This window comes from Aquarana catesbeiana, linkage group LG10 (assembly GCF_042186555.1).
Source record: "Aquarana catesbeiana isolate 2022-GZ linkage group LG10, ASM4218655v1, whole genome shotgun sequence".
Lineage (NCBI taxonomy): Eukaryota > Metazoa > Chordata > Amphibia > Anura > Ranidae > Aquarana > Aquarana catesbeiana.
Window position 1 is genome coordinate 164,609,274 of NC_133333.1, and position 27,620 is coordinate 164,636,893.

The 27,620-nt window shown below is 44.0% G+C and overlaps 1 protein-coding gene across 1 annotated transcript in view; it reads right to left on the reverse strand.

Moving 5' to 3' along the window:
* LOC141110999 (uncharacterized) overlaps positions 1-27,620 on the reverse strand; it is a 49,561-nt gene that overhangs the window by 13,170 nt on the left and 8,771 nt on the right. The window contains exons 2-3 of the mRNA XM_073602883.1: positions 6,331-6,456; positions 253-381 (exon numbers count right to left, since the gene is read on the reverse strand). Coding sequence (XP_073458984.1) covers positions 253-381; positions 6,331-6,456 — 255 coding nt within the window. The remainder of the gene's footprint in view (positions 1-252; positions 382-6,330; positions 6,457-27,620) is intronic.

Consider the following 27,620-nt stretch of genomic DNA (forward strand, 5'->3'; position numbering starts at 1 on the left):
CTGGTCACATGATCAGCAGCCTGTCCCAGTGGTCCTGCCTTGTAAATAGTGACCGGGAGTTGTTGACAGCTTGGTCACTGTGCAGGGAGCATGCGGGTGAGAGCGGAGCTGGTTGATGCAAGTTTGTGGCACATATGCATTACACTGGCAGGAATGTGTTAAAAGTAAAATGATAAAAAATAACAAAAAGACAGGAACTACACACAGCAGATAATGATAACATTGACTTTCCAATATTAATATAGAACTCACTTTTATTTACTATCTCTTTCCCGCGGTCACAGGTACAGGCTGTTTTTCTGTCATTCTTTGGATAGCTTCCTTCGGGGCAGATACAGCTGGCATCTGAACTTTTGGTACATGGCTTTTCTACAATGCTTCCTTTAGCAAAGAATCAGAAAAATTTTTTTTTATAACTTTTATATCAAAACTGATGTTTACTGACCTCCATTTTTATAGGCGCAATTAGAAAGTAACTCCACAAGTGTGATAGCATAAGGCAAGGCAATGAAATAATATTGTGAAAGATTATGTTACACGAGTAAATGGATACCTAACATGTCACACTTTAAAACTGCGTACAGTTGTGGAATGGCGCCAAACTTCAGTACTTATAAATCTCCATAGGCGACGGTTTAAATTTTTTTACAGGTTACATGTTTAGAGTTACAGAGGAAGTCTACTGCTAGAATTATTGCTCTCGCTCTAACTATTGCGGCGTATGTAACCTGTGTGTATCTGGCTCTGATACTAGCCAATGCCTCACCAGCCACTGACCTCACCGCATGTCCCTGGTAGGTAGTATTCATCACTTACCTTCCCCCATTCCAATTGTACAATAAGACATAAACATTGCCTTGATTCAGATCGGCATTTAAAATTAAACTGAATATTATTATTATACAGGATGTATACAGCGCCAACAGTTTGCACAGCGATTTACAACATGAGGGCAGACAGTACAGTTACAATACAGTTCAATACAGGAGGAATCAGAGGGCTCTGCTTGTTAGAGCTTACAATCTAGGACAGGTGACATTCAAATATGGGAGCTGTCATGTCTTACAAAAGATTTATATTTTTGTCCATCCAATCCTGAAATTTACACAGCCCTGCCAGCATAGCCAGGTTGGTGACTGGACTTTTCTCTTTTGCAGTCAAAGCAATCCTCCTTGGTCACCTCCCCTTCCTCAAGCCTGTGATTGTGACCTACTTTGACACTGAACGGATCACCAAACTAAAGAAACAAAAAGATTTCCTGTTCCTGAACAGTTAAGACTCTTGTGACTCCTCTCAGCATCATGTCCAGAGGTGACCAACAGAGACAAAACTAGAAAAATGTAATACAATCTAAAAACCTTCAGGCTTGGTGCTGCCCACTGAAAGGCCAATTTTACATCTGCAGCAGTCTCTACCGCCCTCTGAAAAGATCGGTTTTTAGAGGAAGGTAGAGCAGTGGCTTCAGGAGGTGTTCAGGAGCTGATCCCGCCCAAGTGAGATTTTTTTATTGAAATATCACATCCCAGCCAAGATTCAAGCATTTGGCTCATGGTTGCAGCACCGTCCTATTTACATCAATGGCAAGTTTGACAGGCTGTGCTACCTGTCAGACTTGGCAAGCCAAGGTAAATTTGTAGCGGCCATATAGCAAAGCATTGTGGCCATTGTATATGTACACACCCCTTTTGCTGCCATGTCCACTTGTAGGTGGGCAGTCAAGGGGATTTAAAAATCAACCATCTGTTTTTACCACCCCCAGGTCACCCCCTGTGAAAGAGGCCTCACCCACTGACCTAGACAATGACCCATGAATGCCATAATGGTGACTACAGCACTGCCTGGCCCTAGGCAGATGGGAGCCTGGTTCATCTCAATTTGAGGTCTGTACCAACTATAGGAAATCTGAGGAAGGGGGAGACAAAATATTATGTTTGTAAGATAGTAAACTTATTAGTAATGTATTATCTAGCCATGGAAGGGTCACGTACTGGTTAACCACTTCAGCCCCGGAAGATTTGGCTGCTCAATGACCAGGCCATTTTTCGCGATTCAGCACTGCGTCGCTTTAACTGCCAATTGCGCGATTGCGTGGTTGTGCGACGCTGTACCCAAACAAAATTGATGTCCTTTTTTTGCACAAATCGAGCTTTCGTTTTGGTGGTATTTGATCATCCCTGCCGTTTTTATTTTTTGCGCTATAAACAAAAAGAGCAACAATTTTGAAAAAAACGCAATATTTTTTACTTTCTGCTATGATAAATATCCCCAATTTTTTTTAAAAAAAGCTAATTTTTTCCTCAGTTTAGGCCGATGTGTATTCTTCTACATATTTTTGGTAATAAAAATCGCAATGAGCGTATATTGATTGGTTTGCACAAAAGTTATAACGTCTACAAAATAGGGGATAGATTTATGGCATTTTTATTATTTTTCTTTTTTTACTAGTAATGGTAGCGATCTGCGATTTTTATCGGGACTGCGACATTATGGCGGACACATTGGACACTTTTGACACATATTTGAAACCATTGACAATTATACAGCAATTAGTGCTATAAAAATGCACTGATTACTGTGTCAAAGTTACTGGCAGGGAAGGGGTTAACACTACGGGGCGATCAAGGGGTTAACTGTGTTCCCTGACTGTACGTTCTAACTGTGGGGGGGAGGGGACTGACTAGAGGGGATGACAGATCGTGGTTCCTAGCTATTAGGAACTCACGATCTGCCTCTCCTCTCCTCACAGAACAGGGATTTGTGTGTTTACACACACACACGTCCCTTTTCTGCCCCTTGTGCCCGCGATCGCTGGCCACGAGCATCGGCAGCCCCACAATGCAGCGGGTGTGCACGTGCGCCTGCTATCCCGCTTATAGGAGCCGACATACAGTGCCCACCTGCCGCAGTATAATGACGCCGGCTGGTCGGCAAGTGGTTAATGGAACTTTGTGAACAGAAAAGTCGTCAAAGCGGAGTTCCACTCAAAAATAGATCTTCCACTTTAAGTGTTGGTGACCCCTGACATCCCACATTTGGCATGTAATTTTTTAGAGGCACCCAGCTCCCACTTCCTCTCCTGGCACCACAGTGCCGGAAGGAAGATCACCTCTCCCCCCTCCCTCCCTGCAATCTTCTGGGACACGTCACTGGTCTGATTACAAAAAATCAGCAGCTACACTTTTTGTAGCTGCTGAATTTTAAATGGGTGGAACCCCACTTTAATGTATCCTGCAAAAAAAAAGTGTTGAGAACAACAGCAAGGCAACAAAGTAAAAAGAGACAATTGCGCCACCTAGAGGAGAATTACATCATGTCAGCTTTACCTGCTTCACAGGGCAACATCCATTACAGAATTAGAGGAAAATATTAAAAGCTAAAGTTCACCTTTCTGAACATTTTACATGTTACACCCGTATTTAGGGTGCAACATGCAATATGTTCAGTATCCTCCCCATGATCCCCTGAATCTCTCCATAGTAAGGAGTATCCTTCATTTTACACTCCAGGGTCTCGTTCATACGTTTGGTCTAGATATGTTGAAAATAAGTGGTTGCGCCTCAGTTTTATCACCCCTGACCGCTGAGCTAATGGTCATGTTAGTCACAGCACTGTGGTTTATACAACCTGTCACACTTGGCAGGCAGTACCACCACCGATTGTGACTTATTCAAGTAAATAGGACTGCACCCCAACCACGCTGTAACCCCATTCATTGAGGAAATGAAAAGCGTTCTGTGAATGGTGCCTGTGCCAAGCAAGCGACCCCCTCTGTCAGGGGAGGGCTGGCAGCCTTAGGCCTGGGGGGCAAGTCCAGTCAAGTGGCCCACCCACCATCCCCGAGCATCAGTGTAACAGGAGCCGGCGCTGGAGGAAGCATGAGGCTGCAGTAGAGAGCAGAGCCAATGCTTTCTGTATCACTCCTGTCACAGGCGGAGTACATTTGGTATCACCCTGCCTGTGACAGGAGCCAGCGCTATACAGGAAGCATCGGCTCTGCTTCCTCTAGTGCCAGCTCCGTTCTTCACACTAATTCTCGGGGATGGCGTATCGGGAACTTATAATCTTGGCTTTCTGATCTGCCATCCCAGAGCAGGAGGTGGCGGGCCACATCAGAGGGCACCCCTGGTGTAATATGTGGTGCTTTTACTAAGCAATCTTGTTTTCGCCTTGCTTTGCAGGGAATAAAAATAAAAGAAAGAAAGATTGTTTGTCAGTGTGCCGAGCTCTGTGTTGTTTACCAAGGTGGTGGTGGTTGGTGGAGGGGGGAGTGAGTAGAGCTGGTGGTGGCAAAGTGATGGATCGGGGGAAAACAGTCAAAGGTTTTCCATGATCACAAAGTGGGGGGGGGGACAATATGGCCCTCCAGGGCCCCTGGGGGACTTATACCACCATGGCCTCCAGGAACTAATGTGCAAACAGTGCAGATAAGTCCCTGTATGTATCCCTCAAAGCTGAGGACCTGACCCCCCCCCCTCCACCGCAACTCATGAAGGGCTACAAGTCCCAGTATTAACCCCTGAGATCTAAGGATGTGACCCCCTTAGATCTCACGGGTTCATGCTGTGACCTGTAATTCTTCACTAGTTGGGGGGGCAGGGATGTGACACATCCTGAGCTCTGAGGGGTTCATGCTGGGACCTGTAGTCCTTCTATTTTGGCGGGTTGCATCTCCAAAAATGAAGGACTACAAGTCCCAGCATGAACCCCTGAAATCTAAGGATGTGACTCCTTAGATCTCCTGGGTTCATGCTGTGACCTGTAGTCCTTCACTAGTTGAAGGGCCGGGGGACACATCCTTTGCTCTAAGGGTACTCATACTGAGTCCTACACTTGGGGAGGTCACAAAGACTACAATTCCCAGCATGAGCCCCTTAGAGCTGAAGATGTGACCTCCTTCCCCCTTCCCTTTCAGAGTGTCTGCTCCCTGCTCATCTGCCGTCCTCCTCTCTGTATGGATCTCTGTTTGCCCGGCTCCTTCATGACACACATGGTTCAATCCCCAGCGTCCAGCCTCAGCTCACAGTCTTGAGAGAATCTCAAATCCAGTTCCCTTCTTCCCTCCGGGCATGCCGTTGTACGAGCCGGACGAGGTGGGTGGTGCTAAACACTAGACGGGGAGGAGGAAGTTAAATCCTCCTCAGCTCTGAATGCTGGGGCCTCGGCCTCGCTGTACATTAGTGGACGTGATGTCACTGGTTGCTAGATGTGAGGCGGCCTTAGCAACCAGTGGCCAGCTGTGGAACAAGTGAAAACGGTTCTCGGCCGGCTGGGACACTGCTGTCTGACTATGAGTGAAGTGGCGGCCTTTTTTTTTTTTTTTTTGTATTAGCGCGGTCCAGGAGGAAATTGCCACCCTGCCCCCTGGACCAGTCTGCCCCTGGACAGGGGAGGGAGGGGAGAACGGAGTCATCCCGGGCAGGTAAGGAAACCGTCCGTCTCACGGCAGGGGGGTTGTTCCCCAAAATCATTTGGGGGGTGGAACGGCCTCGTCTCCTGCAGGGAGGGGGTGTCGTTGGTTTACGAATCATTGAGCACAAGCCGCCACTGGTATGGAGCCTACGGTATTGAACCTGCAGAACCGGTATGAAACCTATAGAGTAGGTATGGAACCTACGGAACAGGTATGGAATCTATGGTATGGAAACAACAGAACAGGTATGAAACCTATGGTATGGAAACTAGGGTACAGTTATGGAACCTACAAAATGGAACATACAGAACAGGTATGGAACCTATTTTATGGAATCTACAGAATAGGTATTGAGTCTACGGTATTGAAACTACAGAACAGGAATGGAATCTATGTACTTACACGTCCATCGGTAAGGTGCGTTGGAATGCCTTGAATAGGTATAGAAACTACGTACTTACATTGGTCCAAGTTGAACCAACTTAACTATGTAAAAATATCTATACCTAAATGTCTGCTGTAACTCAAATAAGCACATTTTATTGCTCTAAGCCTTCTCCAATTCTCCAAGTTCCTTTTTTTTTTATTTGACTTCCTGTTAAATGGTGGTTACATTTGTTCTCCATGATTCCACTATATATAGGAATGTAGCCACACACTCTTACTCACACCCAAGATGGACTATGGACCGAGATTTGCAGTGTGCAAGAGCAGTGTGCATGATTGCAACTAGCATGCACTTCTCATTCCAGATAAAGTGAGGGGGGAAAAGGAGAGGTTTAGGAGCTTATGGAGGATGTTTACAAGAAGCCAAAAAACACAGTAAAGCTGACCATAGATAGAGTGCACCTTACCGCTCCTGACTTTACAATACAAAACATGGCAGAAAGATATGACTTAGCTTTGATTTCGCTGCTTACCAGTGCCACAGATTTTGCATCTCATGCATGGGGCCCTGTAGTTTGCGGGATTAAAATGACCTTCAGGACATTTGGTGCATGTTGATGCTGAATTGTACCTTGTGCACTCCTTAGTTATTTCTTCACCTGCATTAACATAAAAAAAAAAGACAATGAAAACCTGCAAGATAACCTCAAAAACAATGTTTCTTTATTATCACTGTACCAAAAACATCAATGAGTGAGGGCCCATTCATACTAGTGGACCCTTTACTGCAAGTTAATTCCGTATGGCCCCCAAAACGCACCTTGCAATTGACTTGCCTACAGTGTGCTGCCAAAAGGTGGTACATGCACCATGATCTGCCTCCATGCCGCAATGCACGTTAGTGTGTTGATACGTGTTGCTCTGTGCTGCAACACACGCTCGTAGGCATGCTGCATTGGGGCGCCAATCATTCTCAATGGCACTGTATAGAACTATGTGTTCAGGGTTCATTCACACCAGAAAATTTCTATCACATGCTTTACCGAATAGCTTGATAAATAATACATTGGTGCAATGTAGTGCCATTAATTCTGAATGACAACCCAACACACCTTGCAAATGGACGTGTGTTGCAGTACAGCACAACTTGCTGCACCACACGTTTATCGGTAAGGTGCATTGGAGTGTAGGATAGTATAGTGGGAGAAAGAACAGAACAAGCAGCCTGAATATTTATGGAACTCTAGCCAATCCCTGTGGAGGTGTGCCCAGAAGGTGGAGAGAGGGCTCACAAATAGTCTGATGCCTGAGCAGTGCAGTGTTTCAGGGTCTAGTCCTGCGGGAGGAGACCTCAGTGCAGAGACTCTGCCCCGGTGTAGATATATATACATATAATTAAACCCAAAAGTCTTCTCAGTCTTTCTAATTTGACAGCAGTCATTAAAATAAAACCTGGTGATCTTGCCACGAAGACCTTTGTTTGGACATCCCCTGTTATAAGGTGATAACGCTCTGTCCCTGTCTCCCAACTGTGCTCCTGTGTTGTCACCCTATCATTTGGGTTTCTAATGGATACTACAAGTGAACATTTCAATTTCTTCAGCTTTAGCAAACTACAGTAAACGTCATTCAGTTAGGGTTTACATCTACTTTCATTTCTAGAATTTAAAGGGTAACTCCACTTTCGTGAGAGAAAAAAATAGCAAATACAAAATAAATAATTATTAAGCATATACAATTGCAACACAAGTCATATTGTAATTGAACGTTTTTACAAAAATTACCTTTCCTTTTCAATCTGCAGCCACTGTAATTTTCTGTAAAATGTAATTCAATATGGCTACTTGGAGGTATTCCGTACACAGATGGTATACAGAACGCTCCCTGAAAAAGTAATTTCCTGCTTGTGTGATTGGCTCACTGATTTTTCCCAGAAGTCTGCACTAAGATACAAATCAGATTTTAGACATCCCCTGCAACAACCGTTTAATTTTTGGTGAGATACTCCCAAAGGGAAATCACTTCTAAAGGGGTGCAGACCCTGCCACTTTCCTCAGAGCCCTCCAGGTGCAGCAGCTGATTGATAAATATGAAATCACTCCCATACAGATTCACATGGACACAGACAAACAAACAGCGATTTCTTCAGAGTAATAAAAGGTAGGAATCTACAACAAAGTGTGTTAAAATCCTTGCAATGTACATAGATCACCCAGAGGACAAAACAACAAAAGTGGAGTTACTCTTTAAGCCTAGTACACATTATTAGAAAATCAGATGGTCGATCGTCCGATTTCCACCGAATGTTCTTACCATGCTGAAAACGAGAATGCCATCAATGGCACAAAAACTCTCAAATGACAGAGGAAAACTTCCCACATATGTAGCTATGTTCCAGCGTAAAATCAGAAGTGATGTAATATGTTTGTGTGACCTTTGTTCTAGCCATGCCTTAGGACCGGTTCACACCACAAAAACGCACTCCAGATCCATTCTGGATGCGTTTCTGCATGCGTATCTTTAATGCGTTTTTGATGTGTTCCGGTGCGGTTTTGGTGCGTTTTTGATGCATTTCCAGATGCATTCCAGGTGCTTTTTTTCTTATTTTTCCTGTTTTTTTCCACTATACTAGGGTCCAGTGCGTTTTTGATGTGTTTTTGATGCGTTCCAGTGCATTTTTGATGCGTTTTACTGCATTCCAGTACAGTCCAGTGCAGGAAAAATGCAGCATGTTCTACTTTTTTTTTCTGGAACTAAAAAGCCTTGGAACTGACTGCTGTGAATTATGCCATTGGAAAGCATATAACCTACTTTGCATGTGTTTTTATGCTGAACAAAAACGCACTGGACTGCATGTTGTGTGAACTGGCCCTTACAGAGACACACATTCCCAACTAGATGCAGGTGCTCTCAAATCTCAATAACAACAACACCCCAAAACTTTATTTGTTTAGTATAACACTTTACTTATGCTGCGTACACACGAGCGGACTTTTCGTCCGGACTGGTCCGACGGGCAATTCGACCGTGTGTGGGCTTCATCGGACCTGCAGCGGACTTTTTCGGTCAAAAATCTGACGGACTTTAGATTTGGAACATGTTTCAAATCTTTATGTCAGAACTCCGCTCGAAAAGTCCGCTTGTCTGTATGCCAGTCCGACGGACAAAAACCGACGCTAGGGCAGCTATTGGCTACTAGCTATCAACTTCCTTATTTTAGTCCGGTCGTACGTCATCACGTACGAATCCGTCGGACTTTGGTGTGATTGTGTGTAGGCAAGTCAGTTCATTCGAAAAGTCTGTTGAAAGTCCGTCGGACCAGTCCGGTTGAAAAGTCCGCTCTTGTGTACGCGGCATTAGTTATAGTCCAAAAGGCTTTTTTCATACAAGCAATCAAACAAATAACTACACTGACAATAAAACTATTACCAATTTCAAAGAAAAACATTGTTCCTAATTATATAGGCATTTTAATCCCCTAAAACTTAAGGAAATGAATCATGGTAACAATAATATTGATGTAGCACCCTGGAGTTTAGGCAGGGTTGTTCCTTTACTTGCCAGGAACAATTATCCTGGTTGATTGTTAAAAATCTATTGATTTCTCCCTAAGTTTGACCTTATTGCACTTTTCTTTTCTACCACTAGGTGGCCGGGTACTTGGTGGTACTAGATATGAGAAGGGCAACCCAAGGTCAGGTTATGGGTATATGGGGTGTCTCAGCTAATGGGCAGGGGTTTTCTTGAATCCCTTGGTCTGCTGGGAGAGCCTATATATTCGGGTGGAGTCAGGTGATCGATGTTCTGTGCCAACTGGACGGCTGTCTGGGTGGACGTGTGTTGTATTGCCCGGGCTGCTAGGCCGGAGATTGGGCCTATCCTGGGGACATCTGGCTGCTAGGCTGTTTCAGGGCCTATCCAGAAGCAGGAGAGCAGCACAGGGTCGTGATTGCGGCTTGCAGTCCAACCAGAAGTGACGGTTCTGCCGGCCGGAGAACCTGTCGTGTTCGGAGGTAGAGGGGAGGCTGTCGCCACTAAGCGACTATCCGCCTTATTACCAGGGACCACAGTGAATAGCTGAAGCAAGCACTGGAGTAGTATTCTCACCAGACGGGGACGGTCAAGAATCTGGAAACTTCAGTGGGAATTAAGCCAGGGACCCAGCCAGCGGAGGTGACGCTTGCAGAGCAGCCTTGTGTGTCAAGCCAGGGACCGAGCAGGCCAGCGTGGGTGGCGCTTGAGAGGTATCTAGAGTGTCAAGCTAGGGACCCAGCAGAGAAGCGGGGGTGACGCTTGAGGAAGATACCACTGTGAAGATTGGTGGAGCTCAAGGGATTTAGTGGCAGTGAATCAGAGGGTCTAGTGAGAGACCGGGAGCTCAGTGTATTGAAGAACTACAAGGAGAAGTTTTAGTGAAGGTGAAAGACCTGTAATGCCTCATACACACAAATGGACTTTCCGCCAACAAAACCGTAGCATTTTGTCTGAAGGGCGTTGGCCCAAACTTGTCTTGCATACACACAGTCACACAATTGTTGGCCAACAATTACAAACGTAGTGACCTACTAGACGTACTTCGTGTTTTTTCAGCTCTTTAGCGCCACCCTTTGGGCTCCTTCTGCTAATTTCGTGTTAGTAGAAGTTTGGTGAGTGTTAATTCACGCTTTTCATTTTGCACTTTTCAGTTTGCGCTTTTGAGTTTGTTTCTGAACGGCCGGTCGTCAACCAGACATGTTGCGGAGATAACGTGATAACGTGATCAGATTTTCCGCCAATAGCCTGAAATCGAACATTTCCAGTCGGAAAATCCGATCATGTGCAAAGGCCTTTATGCTTTGTGTTAGGAACTGTTAAAGACTGTTGCCATAGGAGACAGCATTCCTGCACATGCAGATGTGCCTTCTTGCTGGATGCCTTTCCCTGAATGGCTGTCCTCCTATTGAAGTCTCAGAGTCTGCCCTAACCCTCTCTTCCCACAAAAATACAAAAAGGACTGTTAAGAGAAATAAAACCTCTTTCGCATCCAAGAAGTGTCTGGCGCCCAATAACTTTAACCATCTTACACCCACTATGCCTCACTACCCACCACATACAGAAGGATGTCGGCTATCCCTGGCCCTAGAGGTTCTCATCAGACCAAAGGAGACCTGGGACCTTGCTACATTAATAATAATAATAGCTAATAATAATAATCACAGTTAATCATAACACTTTATTCATTGTCCAAGAAATAATCTGAGTACTGGTAAACTTTATTTTGTGTTATATGAGGTAGCTTGGTGGTCCATCAGAATCGACGACCCGTCAGATTATGTAACGGAAGTGACGTTCCATCAGCTGCGCATGTGTCCACCTCTACCAGGTTAGCTCATCTGACAGAACACCTGCAGTCAGAAGCAGGCAGCGGACATTTTACTACACCCAGCTACATCTTGAACTTAACAGTAATTTTAGCAATAAAGTGAGCATATAGAAATATAGTATATTGATATCTGTGATACTGTTTGCATGTTTAATTTGTAAAGCCTAAAGGTTTAGTGCTGAACAGTGTGGGGTAGGGATGAGCTGAACACACCCCCCCCCCCCCCGGTTCGGTTGCTGCGAACAGGCAAAACATTTAGCAGAATACACGAATACCACTAAAGTCTATGGGACACGAACATGTTATTTTCATAAAAAGTGTTTGGGGACCTGGGTCCTGGGTCCTGCCCCAAGGGACATGTGTCAATGCAAAAAATTTTTTTTTAAACAGACTTTTTTCGGGAGCAGTGATTATTTTGATGCTTAAAGTGAAACAATAAAAATTAAATTCCTTGAAAAAATTAACTCCTTTAAATATCGTGCCTGGGGGTGTCTATAGTATGCCTGTAAATTGGCACATTTATCCCTGTTTAGAACAGTACCACAGCAAAATGACATTTCTAAAGGAAAAATTGTCATTTAAAACTGATCGCGGCTGTAATGAATTGTCGGATCTCAGCAATGTAGATAAAACTCACTGAAAAAAAGAGCATAGGATCCCCCCCCCCCCCCAGTCCATTACCAGGCCCTTTGGGTCTGGTATGAATATTAAGGGGAACCCCGAACCAAAATTAAAAAAAAAAATTGTGTGGGGGTCCCCCTAAAATCCATACCAGGCCCTTCAGGTCTGATATGGAAATTAAGGGGAACCCTGCGCCACATTTAAAAAAAATGGTGTAGGGGTCCCCCCCCAAAATCCGTACCAAACCCTTACCCGAGCAGGCCGCAGGAAAAGAGGGCGATGAGAGAGCGCCCCCCCTCCTGAACAATATTATTGCTTATTGCGATTTTTTTTTACCAAAAATATGTAGAAGAATACATATTGGCCTAAATTTATGAAGAAATTTGTTTTTTATTTTTTGGGGGGATATTTAATATAGCAAAAAGTACAAAATATTGTGGGTTTTTTTCAAAATTGTTGTTTTTTTGTTTATAGCGTAAAAATAAACCACAGAGGTGATCAAATACCACCAAAAGAAAGCTCTATTTGTGGGGAAAAAGGACATACATTTTTGTGTACAGCATTGCACAACTGCGCAATTGTCAGTTACGACGCAGTGCAATATCGCAAAAAATGGCCTGGTCAGGAAGGGGGCAAATTCTTCCGGGGCTGAAATGGTTAAAAAGCCACAAACGTGGGAAATTACCCTTTAATTGCCATTTTAACCCGTGTGTGCCACCTTCTGTGTCTGTACCAAGGCCAAACATTCCAGAGTATGTAAACTTTTTATCAGAGCCATTTGGGTGATTTCCGTTATCATTATGATTTAAAAATGATCCAAAAAACTATGTGATAATAAATAGCTTCATGTGATTGCTATCCCTAAATAAACAACAGTTTTGTGGCATGATCAGTCACATTTTCTATATAGATGCCAAAATTTATCAATTTCTGCCAGGGTATGAAAACTATTGAGCACCACTGTATAATCTGTTTACAGTGAATACCTTGTACAATCATTTAAAGGCTCCTGAAGAAGCCATTTCTTGGTGAAACATGTTGAGCAAAAATCACTGTACTGTATACCTAGATCACATGTGATCTATATTCAAACCTTTTATGATAAAATATATGTATTTTTTTAATGTACCCACTACCTAATACATTTGATTTGGATTTTAAAGCATGATGTAGTATATTGCATTTGTCTGGCACCTTAAAAGTCCCTGTGTTTTGTTCTATGTGGATTCTCTAGTTTATGGGATGCAGTGCCTATGCTCCCAAGACCTCTGGCTGACAAATTAATTTTCACTAATCATATTAGACAGATTATTGGGTTTATTAGTGACAGTAGTGTGGATGTTAAGACATTTGCTCAGCATTTTTTTTTTATAATAAATAGACCTACACATATTAAATATAGGGGATCTGCATGACAGCTAGCATTTTCAGAAAGAAAGATCAACAACTGCAGCCTCCATATTTGTCTCATCAAAGCTTTAACTAAAGAAAAGAGCGATTAGTTCAGACAAAGTGGTCGCATTTCTTGAAAAACTGCATTAAAAAATGTACTGAATAGAAAATAGAGATCCCAGAATAGAAATGAGATCTGGAAAACTGTTATGAAGATGAAATCTGCGCAGCCGAAGCAAAGCCGCCTCATTTGGATTTTTTCACTGCTAATTTGACTAGCAGTTTCATTACATCGTGGAAATAACGCTGACATTGAAAGTTGAAAGCGCCCTTTCTTTTCATTGTGGAAATATACAGCAGTAAAAGGAAACTGTCTGAATTATGTTCCTCATGACATTCTGTGAGGTTCAAATGATACGCTCTCTACAATGAACAGAAAGGGAAGTAGATGATCGGCATACAGATGTTATCATATGTTACATCATAGAGTTCAGAAAAGATGACTCCAATGCCAAAGTATATACCATTCATATATAAAGTATATATAAGCTTTTATATTTTTATGGAAAAAAAATTATTTTTGATTTTTTTTTTTTTTTTTATTATATACTGTAAGCTAAAGGCAAAGAGCTCTTTGTGAAGTGCAGTAGGTGCCAGAACTCATATTTCATCTGATTTTCTGATTTCACTTGTAAGGATGCAACAAATATCTACACATAAGAATAACATTTGTCATGTTTTACCTAATATATGTGGTTCCTAGCGCCACCTAGCTGCCATAATGTACTGTATTTTTTTCCTGATTTATGAAAAAAAAAAATTAAAACATTATGGCCACTAGATAGCACAGACGATATATGAACTACATATATTAGAGAAAATATGGCAATTTTCATTCTAAATGTGTGGATGTTTGTTGTTTGTCACATCTGCATAATGAACATAGCTCTCGACTGTCCCTGATTTGGAGCAATGTCCCTCTGTCCCTCATTCCACCTCATTTGTCCCTCATTTTGGTCTGATCTATTCAGATGTATATCAAATGCACTTTTTTTTTTTCAAAAAGTGTTTCCCAGCGCTAAACCTTTCATCCAATTTCTAAATTGCTGCATTTGTACAGTTTAAAAGCCAATATAAAGGAATAGTAGTGGTAAAAAAAAAAAGTCCTTGTGGATTTAATTAACCTTTTTTTTCCGGTTAATTCTCCTTTAAGGGGGTGTGGCAGGGGGCGTGTCCTATGCCTACATCCATTTGTTAGTAGATGTACCTCATTCCCATCTCAAAATGTTGGGAGGTATGAATAAATGCTTAATACATAAACCCCAAAGTGTATGTCAAGACAAAAAACAAAAGCAGTACATCTCTGCAATACATTCACATTTACCCATGTTTTATGGGGAGAGAGTCTGCATTTAGGGTTTTTATGTCTACATATGCACAGGTTTACCAAAGTACCCAACTATACCCCCATACAGCCATTAATGTATGGGGTTTTGGCAGTATGCAGCACCTCTGGCCCCCAGATGGGGAATCTGTGTGAACTGTACATGATTGGGCCACAGGTGGCTGTTTGCATAGCCCTAAAGCTGGCTAAACACATGTCAATTTCTCTTGTTCAGCACCCCCCCCCCCGGGGTGAACCAGAGAAATCGATCAGATCTTCCATTCACACTAAGCAGTCAGCTATTGTATTTAGCAGCCACTGCTCCAGGGGCTGCTAGCACCCGAATAGTTTAGATACAGGCACTGTTTGGCTGAAAATTTGCAGACAGGCTCCTTCCTGTCTGCATCATTGTGCTCGATAAAAGCTAATCTTTCAATTGACTTTTGTTCAGTGGAGAGGAGTTTACAAGAATTGTCCAAAACGCACTTGCGTTGGTGGTCATCACCCTTCTGAAAAGCGATCCGCAGTGGAATGCCATTGATAGGCAGCTGGGAGGCAATATGTTGCCTCTTCACCACCTGTTTTAAACTTTGAAAGACCACAGCTGCAGGGCAGTTGTAGTGTTCCTAATAGTCCAATGGCAAAATATATATATATCTATCTATATATATAGATAGATATATATGTGTATACAAGGAGTCCATCAGGGCTGCCACCATAAAGGACCAGAAGCCAGGTCCAATGAGTTAGGAGAAAAAAACAAGGAAGAGGGGACACCCCTGAATATGTATCAATAACAATTTAATTATAAAAGCAATATCCACTCACATAAAAAACAGATGTGGAATACAGGTACATCTCGGGGCTAAAGAGAGGAAGGAGGACTACAGGTAGCAGCCATATATGCTTGGCATCACATCCCGTTCGACATGGATGAGTTGTAGCAAGCTCTCTCTTGCAGTAGTCCAGATGGCACACCAAGGGGAGATGAAATCACAGATGAAACCGTCCGAGAATGGTGTGGGTTCCAGGAATAGGGAACATGGTGGGGGGGATGCCAGAGCCGGTCATCAGCTGTGCTGCAGTGTCAATAATACCTCGTACGGCGTCCGTGATGTAGGGGTAACACGGCCGTGTAATCGGAGCCAAAACGAGGCTTGGAAGACAAACACAGCGTGGCGCTGGACAGTGACATCACTACTGTGCAACGCATTTCTGAGTCAGCTCGCTATAGGTGGAGAGAATAGCGGCACTCCTTTGTCAAGCACCTTTGTCAAGGACCATAGAAATAGAACATGTTTCAAATCGTTCCGACGGACTCGATTCCTATCGAAAAAAACGTTCTTCTGTATGCTAGTCCGACGGACCAAAAACGATGCAAGGGCAGCTATTGCATACTGGCTATTGAACTTCCTTTTCTAGTCCGGTCGTACGTCATCACATTCGAAACGATCAGACTTTGGTGGGATCCTGTGTAGGCAAGTCCTTTTTTTATCGGAACTCCGTTGAAAAGTCCTTCGGAGTTCAGTCTGACGAGAAGTCCGCTCGTGTGTACGCGGCATTAGACGCAACATGTTTAATCCAACAAACAATTGTACATTACCGATAAAAGTAGTGCTTTGAGTTGACAGCTGGAAAAGGTCTACAGAGTATGATCCTTGTCCATCATGATCCTCGTCATCAATTACATCACGCCTCAGTCCATAAACAGAAGTGGAATGGCCCACATTTCTTTTGTGTTACTTCACAGTCATAGTTCCAGTTTCCTTTCACCATGGGAAACCCCTATAAACATCAGTGTAAAATATTAGGTGAAGTTTTGTTCATGATTCAGTAGACAGAAAGTCTGGTTGGACAAGTTCCCGAAATCTTTTTGCATATCCTTTTTGGAAAAAAATGCCTTCTATGAATAAAACAAATGCAATTTCAGCTTAAAAATCACTTTCTTCTTTACTGAATGCCAGTAAAAGATATGAACATTTCAGAGAGAGGAGTATAGGGCTCTCTGCTTGGACTCCAGTGTGAACTTTCGGGCCCCTGAAGGGCAAGCTTCACAAAATAGGCTGGCGTGTGCAGATAAGGTCACAGACATTGGGCACCACTGATCGAGGAAGTGGGCTAAATGGGCTTTTCCATGTTCAGCAATAGTGTTACATCTCTTCCTCTTGTGGTCTGAAGAATGGCTGATGATGGGTTTCCCCACTCATCAGACCCACTTGGTAAGTGGATGCTTTTATGCAGTAATAGAAAAGGGATAAAGGTGGAAAAAATAGCAATAGAGACCGAAAGAGAATGTATGTGAGAATTTATCCTAGTGATCATTGTCATTGAGACATAAGTGAAGGGAAGCTTACTGATGACGCTGGTTATGCGAAATGCATTGAGCCTGCGCGTCCGCCATAGTTGGTGTAATTTCCTGTTGGGTCTTGGGTAGCACTTCCAGTTGTTGGAACGCACGTCGGCTTGAACCGTGCGGCCTGCAGCACACACTAGACTGCTTATGTTGGTGCTAACGGCAGCACCCTACAATGTAAGTGCAAAATCATTTTTATATTAATTTATTTGTTAATAAAAATATTACACTATCTTGGAATATTATACGTCCTGGTGGTTTTGAATGAGAGAAGGAGATTTGGAGGGCCAGTTGTTGGTGCAATTGTATAAAGCAGTATATACATGTAGCGCTGGTAGATTTATGATCTACCACTAAATTTAGTGAATTGCTCGTTAGAGGAAGTTAGATTTGCCTCTGTTCCAGCTTGGCTGACGTTGCGTGTGATTCCACACTGAGCCGGTGGGTGTCGTTGTTACCCTTAGCTGGTGTTGGAAAAGCAACGTGTCGAAGCGTATGGGTGCTCCTCTGTCCCGGAGACAACTCGGTGGAGGTGGTCCTCCCAGTTGCATTCTGGGAGAGGGTATTTATGGGAAAGACGCCATGTTTATGGGTCGTTTTTACAGCCACCTGCTGGCCCTCCTGGCCGACAGGTACGCATTAGAGTACCACCTCGTGGTCCTCCGTTCCGGAGGCCCGTGTCGCTGCCGTGCGTGGGTGGGCCCAGAAGCCTGTCTGGGGCCTACCACAGCAGCCGAGGAATGGTCCTGAGCTGTCTATCCAGAGTGAAGAAGCTGGAAAACCGAGGAGATCCCAGGGGAGGACCCGTCATGGATCATGCAGAGTGCCAGAGGTGGGGGACTCGAGTCACATGACTTGACTCGAGTCAGACTCGAGTCACCTGTTTGAGGACTTGCGACTTGCTTGACAAACTTAAATAAATGACTCGACTTGACTTTGACTTGTCACTAATGACTTGCGACTTGACTTTGACTTGGGCTATTTGACTTGCAATGACTTGCAATGACTTGGCACCACCAGTTCTGTGTCTTGGCCTAGGCAAAAGCCGCCCCCCCCCCACAAAAGAAAGCTCCCCCGAGTCCCGGCTTCGGGGTAGATCAGTATTTTGACTTAATTTGTGACTTGACCAAAATAAATGACTTGACTTGACTTGCTTGACTTCGAGCAGGGACTCGACTTGACGTGCTTGCTTTTTGCCACAGTAACTTGGGACTTGCTTGTGACTTGAAGGTTAAGACTTGAGACTTGCTTGTGACTTGCACATGTGTGACTTACTCCCATCACTGCAGAGTGCTGGTCTGGAGAGGGGCCTGGTGACTCAGTTGGAGGACGTATGGTTGGTGCTTGTATCGTCCAGAGGTAAACTCAACGGAACCCTAGACCCGGTGCCGGTGAAACAGAGGTATCGAGAGTGAAGGTAACAGCCCGCTTAAACCAGCAGCTCTACCGAGAGTTAGTGCTACATGTGGGGGCTCGTCCGGGATTTGAACCCGGGACCTCTCGCAACCCAGAGAGGTGTTTCACCGGGAGTTTACGGTGAGAGCTGGACTTTGTCAATTTTTCAGGAAGAGAAGAGGTTAAAAGTTGCAGGACTTTATTTCTGAATGCGTAGGCAGGCGCCAGTGAAAGCCCGGGAGCTATGTGATCAGAAGAACAAGTGGGAGGAGCCTACCCTACTTGATACCGCGTGGGACGCGTGTATGTGTTTGGCGCCAGAGAAGAAGAGAGGCCTCATGATCGTGCTGAGAAGATCAGAGTGTGGCCATGTCTTTTTCAGCGATGCAGCCAATTATGGGACCAAGAATGTTCCCTGCGAGCACCATGTCGAGTACTGTGCTGACCGGAACCCTGCTTACAGATACTGGTGTTCGTCTGAAGCCGCAGGGGAGGTTTGTTCTGTATACCTCAGGAGATATTGAAGGGCTGGACATGATCTGTCACAGATGTGAAGGACTGGCCGTACGTCTCCGTCCATTTGGCCGATGTCCACAATGTGGAGAGTATTTGTTTGTGGTGGAGCAGCCTACCATGTCGCCCCGTGCTTATCGAATGGATTGGGCAACAGGTATCGCCACAGTAGAAGCTGCTACTGCTACAGAGAGAGAACGGCAGGCCATCACTTTGACTGTTGTTGCCGAGAATGTTCCGGAAAGAGACACTGCTGTTGCCGTCTCATCAGCGGACATTGCTTTGAATTCTGCGTCCACCACGCCTGTCTCTGTTGTACCTGTCCAGAGGAAGGTGGGATATGTGAAGGCTTCCCGCGGCCGTGGCCGAGGCCTACCCCAGAGGCTACCCGAACCGGATCCAACAAAGTCCACGACAGGAACGGGTAAGCAGCTGATGGGGAATGTATCTGGGACTGTAAATAAGTATCTGCCAGCGGAAGAGCTGGGAGATTCGGAAATAGAATCCTTGTCAGATCTTTCCGCTGATGATGACCTATTTGAGATTATGTCACAAGAGATGTTATGGGCACAAGGCGAAGACATCGCCTCTGCTATGACTTTCCCTGAATGGACAGCCCTGAGTTCTGGGAAGACGTCACCCTGTGTGGAGCCACACAGCACTGTGAATGAGACATTATCAAAAGTTGTTAGTTCACTACAGACACTGGCTGGGTCTATGGTGAGCAAATCATTGGATTCCTGTGTGCCTCCCGGCATGGGAAAAAACAGATCCTTGCCCAAACTTGCACATTTGCAGAGAATGTTGAACAAGCGTGTAGCTACGGAATATGGTTTGGAGTTCCCTTATGTCCCTCAGGACATAATGCAAGTGATTGAAGTTAACCAGGAACCTTGGTACAGTGAGGCTGTTTGGGACTATTTGTCTGTGCCTAAGCCTTTCCGAAAGACTGGATGTTCTGTTAAAATGGATGAATGTTTTAGTGGATGTTTTATGCACTGGAACTTCGGTCGGCACATCTATGCTGACAAAGTGGTCATCTGCAGGCCCGGAAAAGATGACATTGTATATTTCATTACCACAGTAGATAAACTGGGAAAGACACTGACCTTGCCAGATCCCCGGTTTTATTGGTGATTATGGACAAAAGAACTTTGGAGTTAGTTAGTTAGTTAGTTAGTGTCAGTATAAAGAGATCTTCGTGGTCAAGATCTGGATATTCATCTCAGTGTTTCAAATCCAAGGACTTCTTTTTGCTAGCCGGATTTCTTTCATTTGAGGAGAGGAAAACATTTTTATACAGGGATGGACTCCTAAAGATTATTTTAATATAGATTATGGGAAGAGAGTCTCATTTTTAAATGAGGCTTTGCTCCTAAAGTTGTACAGGATATATGTGTGTTTAATATGTTTTTTCCTTTTCAGGAACCATTTGATCTCCTATCAAGCTGTTAGGCTTTTTAGCTAGATAGATAGTGAGGTTATGTACAGTCATAGGATGGTTTTGTTTACGGACGTGAACATATTGTTTTATAGATGTTAATCTTATATTGTCTTTCCACTGTCTTTCCTTCTTCTTTATCTAACCCAAGTTTTAAGCTCATCCGAGAGTTCATCTAAATCCATCCATTATTCATGCAGTCACAGCGTTCCTGATTTCCAGCACCTGGACCAAGCCGTGATCGTGTGAAGCTTTCTGGCATGTCTTTGAAGCGCTTTTGATCCCTGTAATGGGAGTCGCCACAATCTGGTGAGTAGGCTGTGTGGCCGGTAATGGTGATGGATTACTGTTCCTTTGATGTTTGCCGAATACTAGGAGAATTTATCCAAAAGTTTTGAAAATGCGTACTATTTTTGAACACTATTTGTTTTTGAATTTTTGATCTTTTGTTTTCAATGCTTGATATTCCAACACTTTGATGTTTTTTGATGCTTTTTGACTGGACTCTAGCCGAAAGCTATTGATGGTTGATATTGATACAGTATTTCTCACAATTTTTGTGATTATCATGTAATACTTGTATTTTTGTGATTGTTGGTCAATTATTTGCACTTGCACTTTAAAGGGAGCGCGGGTTTGTAATTAATCTGTTAATTATCCCCCTTTTCACTCACCCTTATAACGTGCTGCTCCTAAATTAATTAATTTATATTTACCAGTTTCCACCTGCGTGGGTTGGTGGTTTTTACCAATTTACAAAATAAGGGACGCGTGTGTGTGTAAACACACAAATCCCTGTTCTGTGAGGAGAGACAGATCGCGTGTTCATACTAGCTATTACCAAAAATATGTAGAAGAATATATATTGACCAAAATTGATGAAGAAATTTGATTTTTAAAAATATTTTTGGGGATATTTATTATACCAAAAAGTAAAAAATATTGTTGCATCTTTCCCAAAAAGACTCATGGCTATATTAGATCAAAAGGGTGCTTCTACTAAATACTGAGCAAAGGGTCTGAAAATATAGGACCATGTGATATTTCAGTTTTTCTTTTTTTTTTAATAAATCTGCAAAAATGTCAACAATTCTGTGTTTTTCTGTCAATATGGGGTGCTGTGTGTACATTAATGAGAAACAGAATGAACTTAAATGATTTTAGCAATTGGCTGCAATATAACAGAGTGTAAAATTTAAGGGGGTCTTAATACTTTCCGTCACCACTGTACATCTGAAGATTGATTAATCCTGATGTACTGATGGCCATCTCATTTCTTGAGGCCCGAAAACGCCAGGACAGTACAAATATCACCCAAATTACCCCTTTTTGGAAAGTAGACAGTCGAAGGTATTTAGTAAGAGGCAGGGCGAGATTTTTGAAGTTGTATTTTTTGTCACAATTTGTTGAAAATTATGACCTTTTTAAAAAAAAAAACACATTTTCACATTTTTTTTTTTTATATACTGTCACCAGTGCAGTACAGCGTCATCATATAACTGGCATGGGGCTGATCAGGGACACTGACTGATGACTTAAGTTCAATTTTTTTTTTCTTTTTTTTTTAATACATTTTTGTTTTTCTTTACAATTTTTTTTTAACATACTGTCACCAGAACAATACAGTGTTACCATAGTAACACTGTACTACACTGGGGAAGTGGTCAGGATTTATTTTTTTCATACACATTATGATTGTTTATACCAGTAATTTCACTGGTATAAGCAACCATTTTTACCGAATTAAACTAATTCATTGGCGTGTAATGTTGTGATTAGCTGTGATTGGCCATAGTTAATCATATGGTACAGATGGGCTGTGATTGGCCCTGTCTGTACCATGCGACCAATCACAGCTAGCAACACAATTGTACACAATGGATAGCACAAAAGGAAGCCATCCATTGCTTACAATTGTCATGTGACCTTCTGAGATCGGTTGCAGTGCATCAATCAGGTGATCGAGAACTGGGCCTCCCAGTTCCTGTTCATAGTTACGAGATCCAGACCCAGTGGTGGGACAAGGCCATCTAGAGCCTAGGGCAAACATGCCAAACTGCACCCCTCCCCAAAGAGCATTATGTGTTAGCAGTGGCTGCTGGTGCTCAATATTCTTGGGGATGGCCAGACCACAGCCCCCAGCCAGCCAGTCAGCCACCCCCCCAGCCAGCCAACCACATAACCCACCCCCCAGGCACTCTCTCGATCGATCGCCGCTCCCCCCCATTGCTTGATCGATCGGCCGTCGCCTGCAAGGCCTCCGGTCAGCCCCTGCACTTACCCTCCTGCATCTCCTCTCGAGTCCTGGCATGCACTTCTCCTCTGGGCCAGTCAGGAGTTAGGACTTGCGGCCAATCAGGTCTTAGGACTCCCAGTTAATCAGGACTCAGAACCCGCTTAATGTTTGGCCGGGAGGAGAAGCAGGAAGATATTAGCTCTGCGCCCCTAGCCCACTCTTTTTGAAGCCAATTAGAGCCTCAGAATCCATGGAACCCATTGGAATCCATGCGTCCGGCGCCCTAAATGTAGATTAGGGACCGGGCGCATGGATTAGGGGAGCAGGGCCCCTGCACCCCTAATGGACAGGCCACCACTGTGTGTTAGCAAAAATCCTTCTCCCAAAAGAAAAACAAAATGATTAATCTGCATACTTACTCCCTAAGCATAAACTCCCCCTCCTCCCAGGACAAAGCCACCCCCCTGCTGAAATCCCCTATCCCAGCACAAGTCTTTGCCCCCCCATCCCTCCTCACAGCTCAAATTCTCTCTCCCCCCCAATTCACCCTAGAGCACCCCTCCCCCCCAAAAAATCCCTCCCTCCTAGCAAAAATGCTCTACTAATCCCCCCCTTGAGTACACATCCCCCCACCCCCGCACTCTCCCCTCCTAGCACAAATCGCACCTCCTAGCACAGATCCCCTCCCAAATCTCCCCTCCTAGTGCAAACACCCCCCATTTATCCCTACTGGTACCAATCCTCCCCCCCCCCCAAAAAAAAATTCCCCTCCTAGGACAAACCCCCTCCACCTCTACCATATAACCTCTTCTAGCACAAACACCCCAAATCCCCCCTCCTAACACAAATTCTCTCCCCCCATCCCTCTCCCAACACAAATCCCCCAAATCACCTTTCCTAGCAGCACACCCCCAAAGTTCCCCTCCTAGAACAATTCTTACCCCCTGCTGTCGCCCAAATTCCCCCACCCAACACAAACCCCCTCCCCCCCAACTCCTTGTGGTGGACCCCCATCTCACATGACACCACAGTAGGATTTTATAGTAAAATCAGTCAGTTTAGAAAACCAAGGACATTTCAAGGGACTAACATCTGCAGGGGCAAAGCTTCTAAACCTGGGTCCAAACCGGACATCACACGGGTCAAGCCAGGCTGTCTGCTGCAGCTATAACTTCAGTCTTCATAAAAGCATTATGAGAGCAAAACAGAGCTCAATGAAATTTCCCACATACACAAAGCCTTCCGCGTAGTAGTAAGTCTCTCAGTGAAAAAAAAGACATCAACCATCGGCTTTTGTTAATAATGAACTATTTTTAGCAGCCCTTAGTTGCTCTTCTATACTTAGTCACCTAAAACAGGCTCTGAGGATGTCACTACACCACACTCTTCTGTACTATGGGGTTTTCCCATTTAATTCATTTTTCTTTCCATTTGCTGATCTGAAAAAAACAAAATCATTTCAAATGTAACCTAACAGAAATCAGTTTCAAAGTTTTGCTTAGACAAAGAACACATTAGATTTTTTTTTTTTTTAAACAGTGGAGATATTTTTTTTTTAGGTCCAAAACGAAGCATATGACACCACAATTATAAATGGTGTGGATGGACAAATCCCCCTGCCAGAATAATGTATTTTGGAATCAAAAGACAGAACACCAAGGAATAATCTCAAAAGTTCATAGTCTTTCATTGTTGCTGTGGTATAACAACAGGATGTACAGTGGTAGCCAACAGTTTTGGGAGCAAGGCCTCTTCCCCCTTCATCAGGGTTTGAGCTTAAAAATACAGTTTCTCAAGTGGCTGAAAACACTATATTGAATAAGAATTAGATGACAAGGCTGTTTCGTCAGAGAGAAATTGTCCTCTGGGAGACTCTATAAAAATTATTTTGAGAAACTGTATTTTTATGCCCAAGCCCTAATAAAGGAGGAGGTCTTGCCCCGAAATGTGTTGGCTACCACTGCTCTTTTTTAACAATAAAGGGTTACAATCTTTTGAGATCATTGATTCACATTCTGTCTTTTGATTCCATTGTGCATGTCTTTATTTGCATGACCTCTACTTTTTGGGATACTTCACATTTTGTGTCTGAGCAGCTGAAGTCAAGTGAGCAAGTTTCACTACCAATCTCTACCTGAGAGGAGTTAGATTTGAGTTCAGCACCTCACATACACGTTGTTCTTGAGCTATTATATTTCCACACCTGATTTCACTGGCTTGCAGAATACTCAAATTGTACCTGCAACTGATTGGCTGAAGACACCGTTTGGCCTACAAAATTCAGCCTGGCTCTGTCAAAGAAAAAATTATTGGGCAATCAACTTTTTTGAAGTCAGCAGGGCCACCACTGTTACCATTTTGTTGGATCCTCTGAATCAGCCAAAATTCCAACGACTGTATGGCCAGCTTAAGAGGTTAAAAGTTTGACCCTCCCCTCTTTTTCATTGTCTGACTTTTGTCCCATTACTTTGGCAGGGGGCCTAAATAGCCAACAGTGAGGCACAGGGGATAGGAGATATGGGAAAAACCTTTAATCACACCTACCGGCTTTCTGAGATGAGAGAGTGGGATTCCCTTTACAGCAAAGTATGTAGTCAGAGGACATGTCCCTATCACTCCCTCTTGTGTGGGCCATGAAGGATTATTATGCCAAAACTGTATGGCTGAACCCACCTGTACATTTTTCACCACTACTTTTTCTTTACATTGGCTTTCCAAAATTCTGGAAAAGCCACAACACACATTGGGGCTGTTTTAATTGTTTTTACATAACTTTCCTTTAAGCCCCACGCCCAATCACTGTTCAAATCTTGCCGCTTCAACCTCCGCAACATTTCCAAAATACGACCCTTTTCTAACCAATGACACAACAAAGCTCTCAGTTCACTCCCTGGTCATCTCTTGCCTCAACTACTGCAACTCCCTACTCGTTGGCTTACCTCTACGTAGGCTATCCCCCCTTCACTCCATCATGAATGTTGCTGCCAGACTCATCCACCTTACCAATCTCTCTGTGTCTGCTACTCCTCTCTGTCAATCCCTCCACTAGCTCCTGCTCACCCAACAAATTCAATTCAAAATACTAACAACAACTTTCAAAGCCATCCACAATTTAGCCCTCAACTACATCACTAGGCTAGACTCAGAATACCAACCTAATCGTTCTCTTCGTTCCTCTCAAGACCTCCTGCTCTCTAGCTCCCTTGTCACCTCCTTTGCTCGCCTCCAGGACTTTTCCAGAGCCTCTCCAATCCTATGGAACTCCTTACCCCAACCTATCTGATTATCTCCTACTCTATTAGCTTTTAGAAGATCCCTGAAAACCCTTCTCTTCAGAGAAGCCTATCCTACCCACACCTAACAACTGTATTTTCATTTTCTCCATCAGTTCACCCCCCACAGTTATTACCTTTTGTTTGACCTGACCCTCCCTTCTGGATTGTAAGCTCTAACGAGCAAGACCCTCTGATTCCTCCTGTATTGAATTGTATTGTAACTGTACTGTCTGCCCTCATGTTGTAAAGCGCTGCGCAAACTGTTGGCGCTATATAAATCCTGTATAATAATAAAATAATAATAATAACCTTCACCCAAGTTTCACACATTTTTCAAATGAATTCAGTTGCATGAACACATTTATAAATAGACCCAATAGTTTTGGAAGTGTGTATGCATACACTATTTTTAATTTGCAATTTCAGGGTGTCTACATAGATAAAAACACAACTTTAAATTTTAACCTGGTGTACCACACTATAAGCTTGACTCATTCATGACAGAACGGTTTTAAAAATATACATTTAAAAGCCAAGACGAAAAAAGGAACTACTTTAAGATATGGATCAAAATGTTATTCACGTTTAGATCTTAAAATTAACATCATTGTGTAAGTTCCTGTGTGGTTACCTCCTTAAGAACTCAGACTAAACACTAAATTCTGATGTCATAAACAGACATCTTCCAGGTAACTGATTGCTTATAATTTTTTGAGTATATTGTTAACTGCTCACATTTTTTATTTTTATTTATTGGTCACTTCTATCAGTTTTATGTTTATTATAGCGCAGCACTTTTTTCTTATTGTGATACATTGGAGAGGATATCCTCTTTTGTGTTTGCTGCTTCCCCGCCCTTAGGGGAGATGGGGTCCACATCCATAGGTGAGATGGGGTCCCCATCCCATGGGGAGATGGGGTCTCTTTCTCTAGGGGAGATGGGGTCTCTGTCCCCAGGAGAGATGGGGTCCCTGACCTCAAGGGAGGTGGGATCCCTGTCTATAGAGAAGATGGGGTCCCTTTCCCCAGGGGTGATGGGGCCCTGTCCCCAGGGGAGATAGGGGCTCTGTCCCTAGGTGAAAAGGGGTCCCTGCCCTAGGGGAAAAGGGGTCTCTTTCCCCAGGGAAGATGGAGTGGGGTATGGGATGGTGTATGGGAGATATGGGGTTGTCTCACTCACCATTGCCAAGCTGCAGGGTGCTCATCCATGATCACCTGGGCTCCCTCCAACAGCAGCACAGACAGGGCGATCAGCATCCGAGGGAGACCTGTGTATGATGGGGGAGGAGGAGGGGGGTTGGGAGGCAAGCCTGCGGTGTCCTCTGGGGAGCCGGCTCTCATAGGGCTGTACCTGTGTGCTGGAAGTTTTGTTTGCTTGGGAGAAGTGTGCACCAGAAGGCTCTGCAAAGAAATGGATGGAGGTGACTTGGGGGGGACAGGACTCTGGCTGGGGTGGACACTGGACTGAGTGGCACTGTATGGGGCAGGAGAGAGGGACCTGGATGAGCCGGCTGAGGACACATGTGGGGGATGTGAGACTAAATAAAAGCCAGTGCGGAAGAGCAGGGAGCTCTGTTACCTTCCCCATCCTCCAGCCACCCGGGTGTTGGTACTGCTACCCACCCAGCTGCTTATGCTCGCGCCGGCCCTACGTTCAGGGGGACACATGGGCCCCCTGCAGCATAGGGCCAGGTTGCAATTGCAGCCCCCTGCGACCCCTGTAGCTACTCCCCTGGTGTGAGAGCTAAGGTTCTGCTGCCTGACTAGCTGACTGCTTGTCTTAGGAAATTTGGAGTTATGCTTGGTGATGTCACTACTGTGCTGCTCACTATTCTCCTTGCTGGAGGCTTT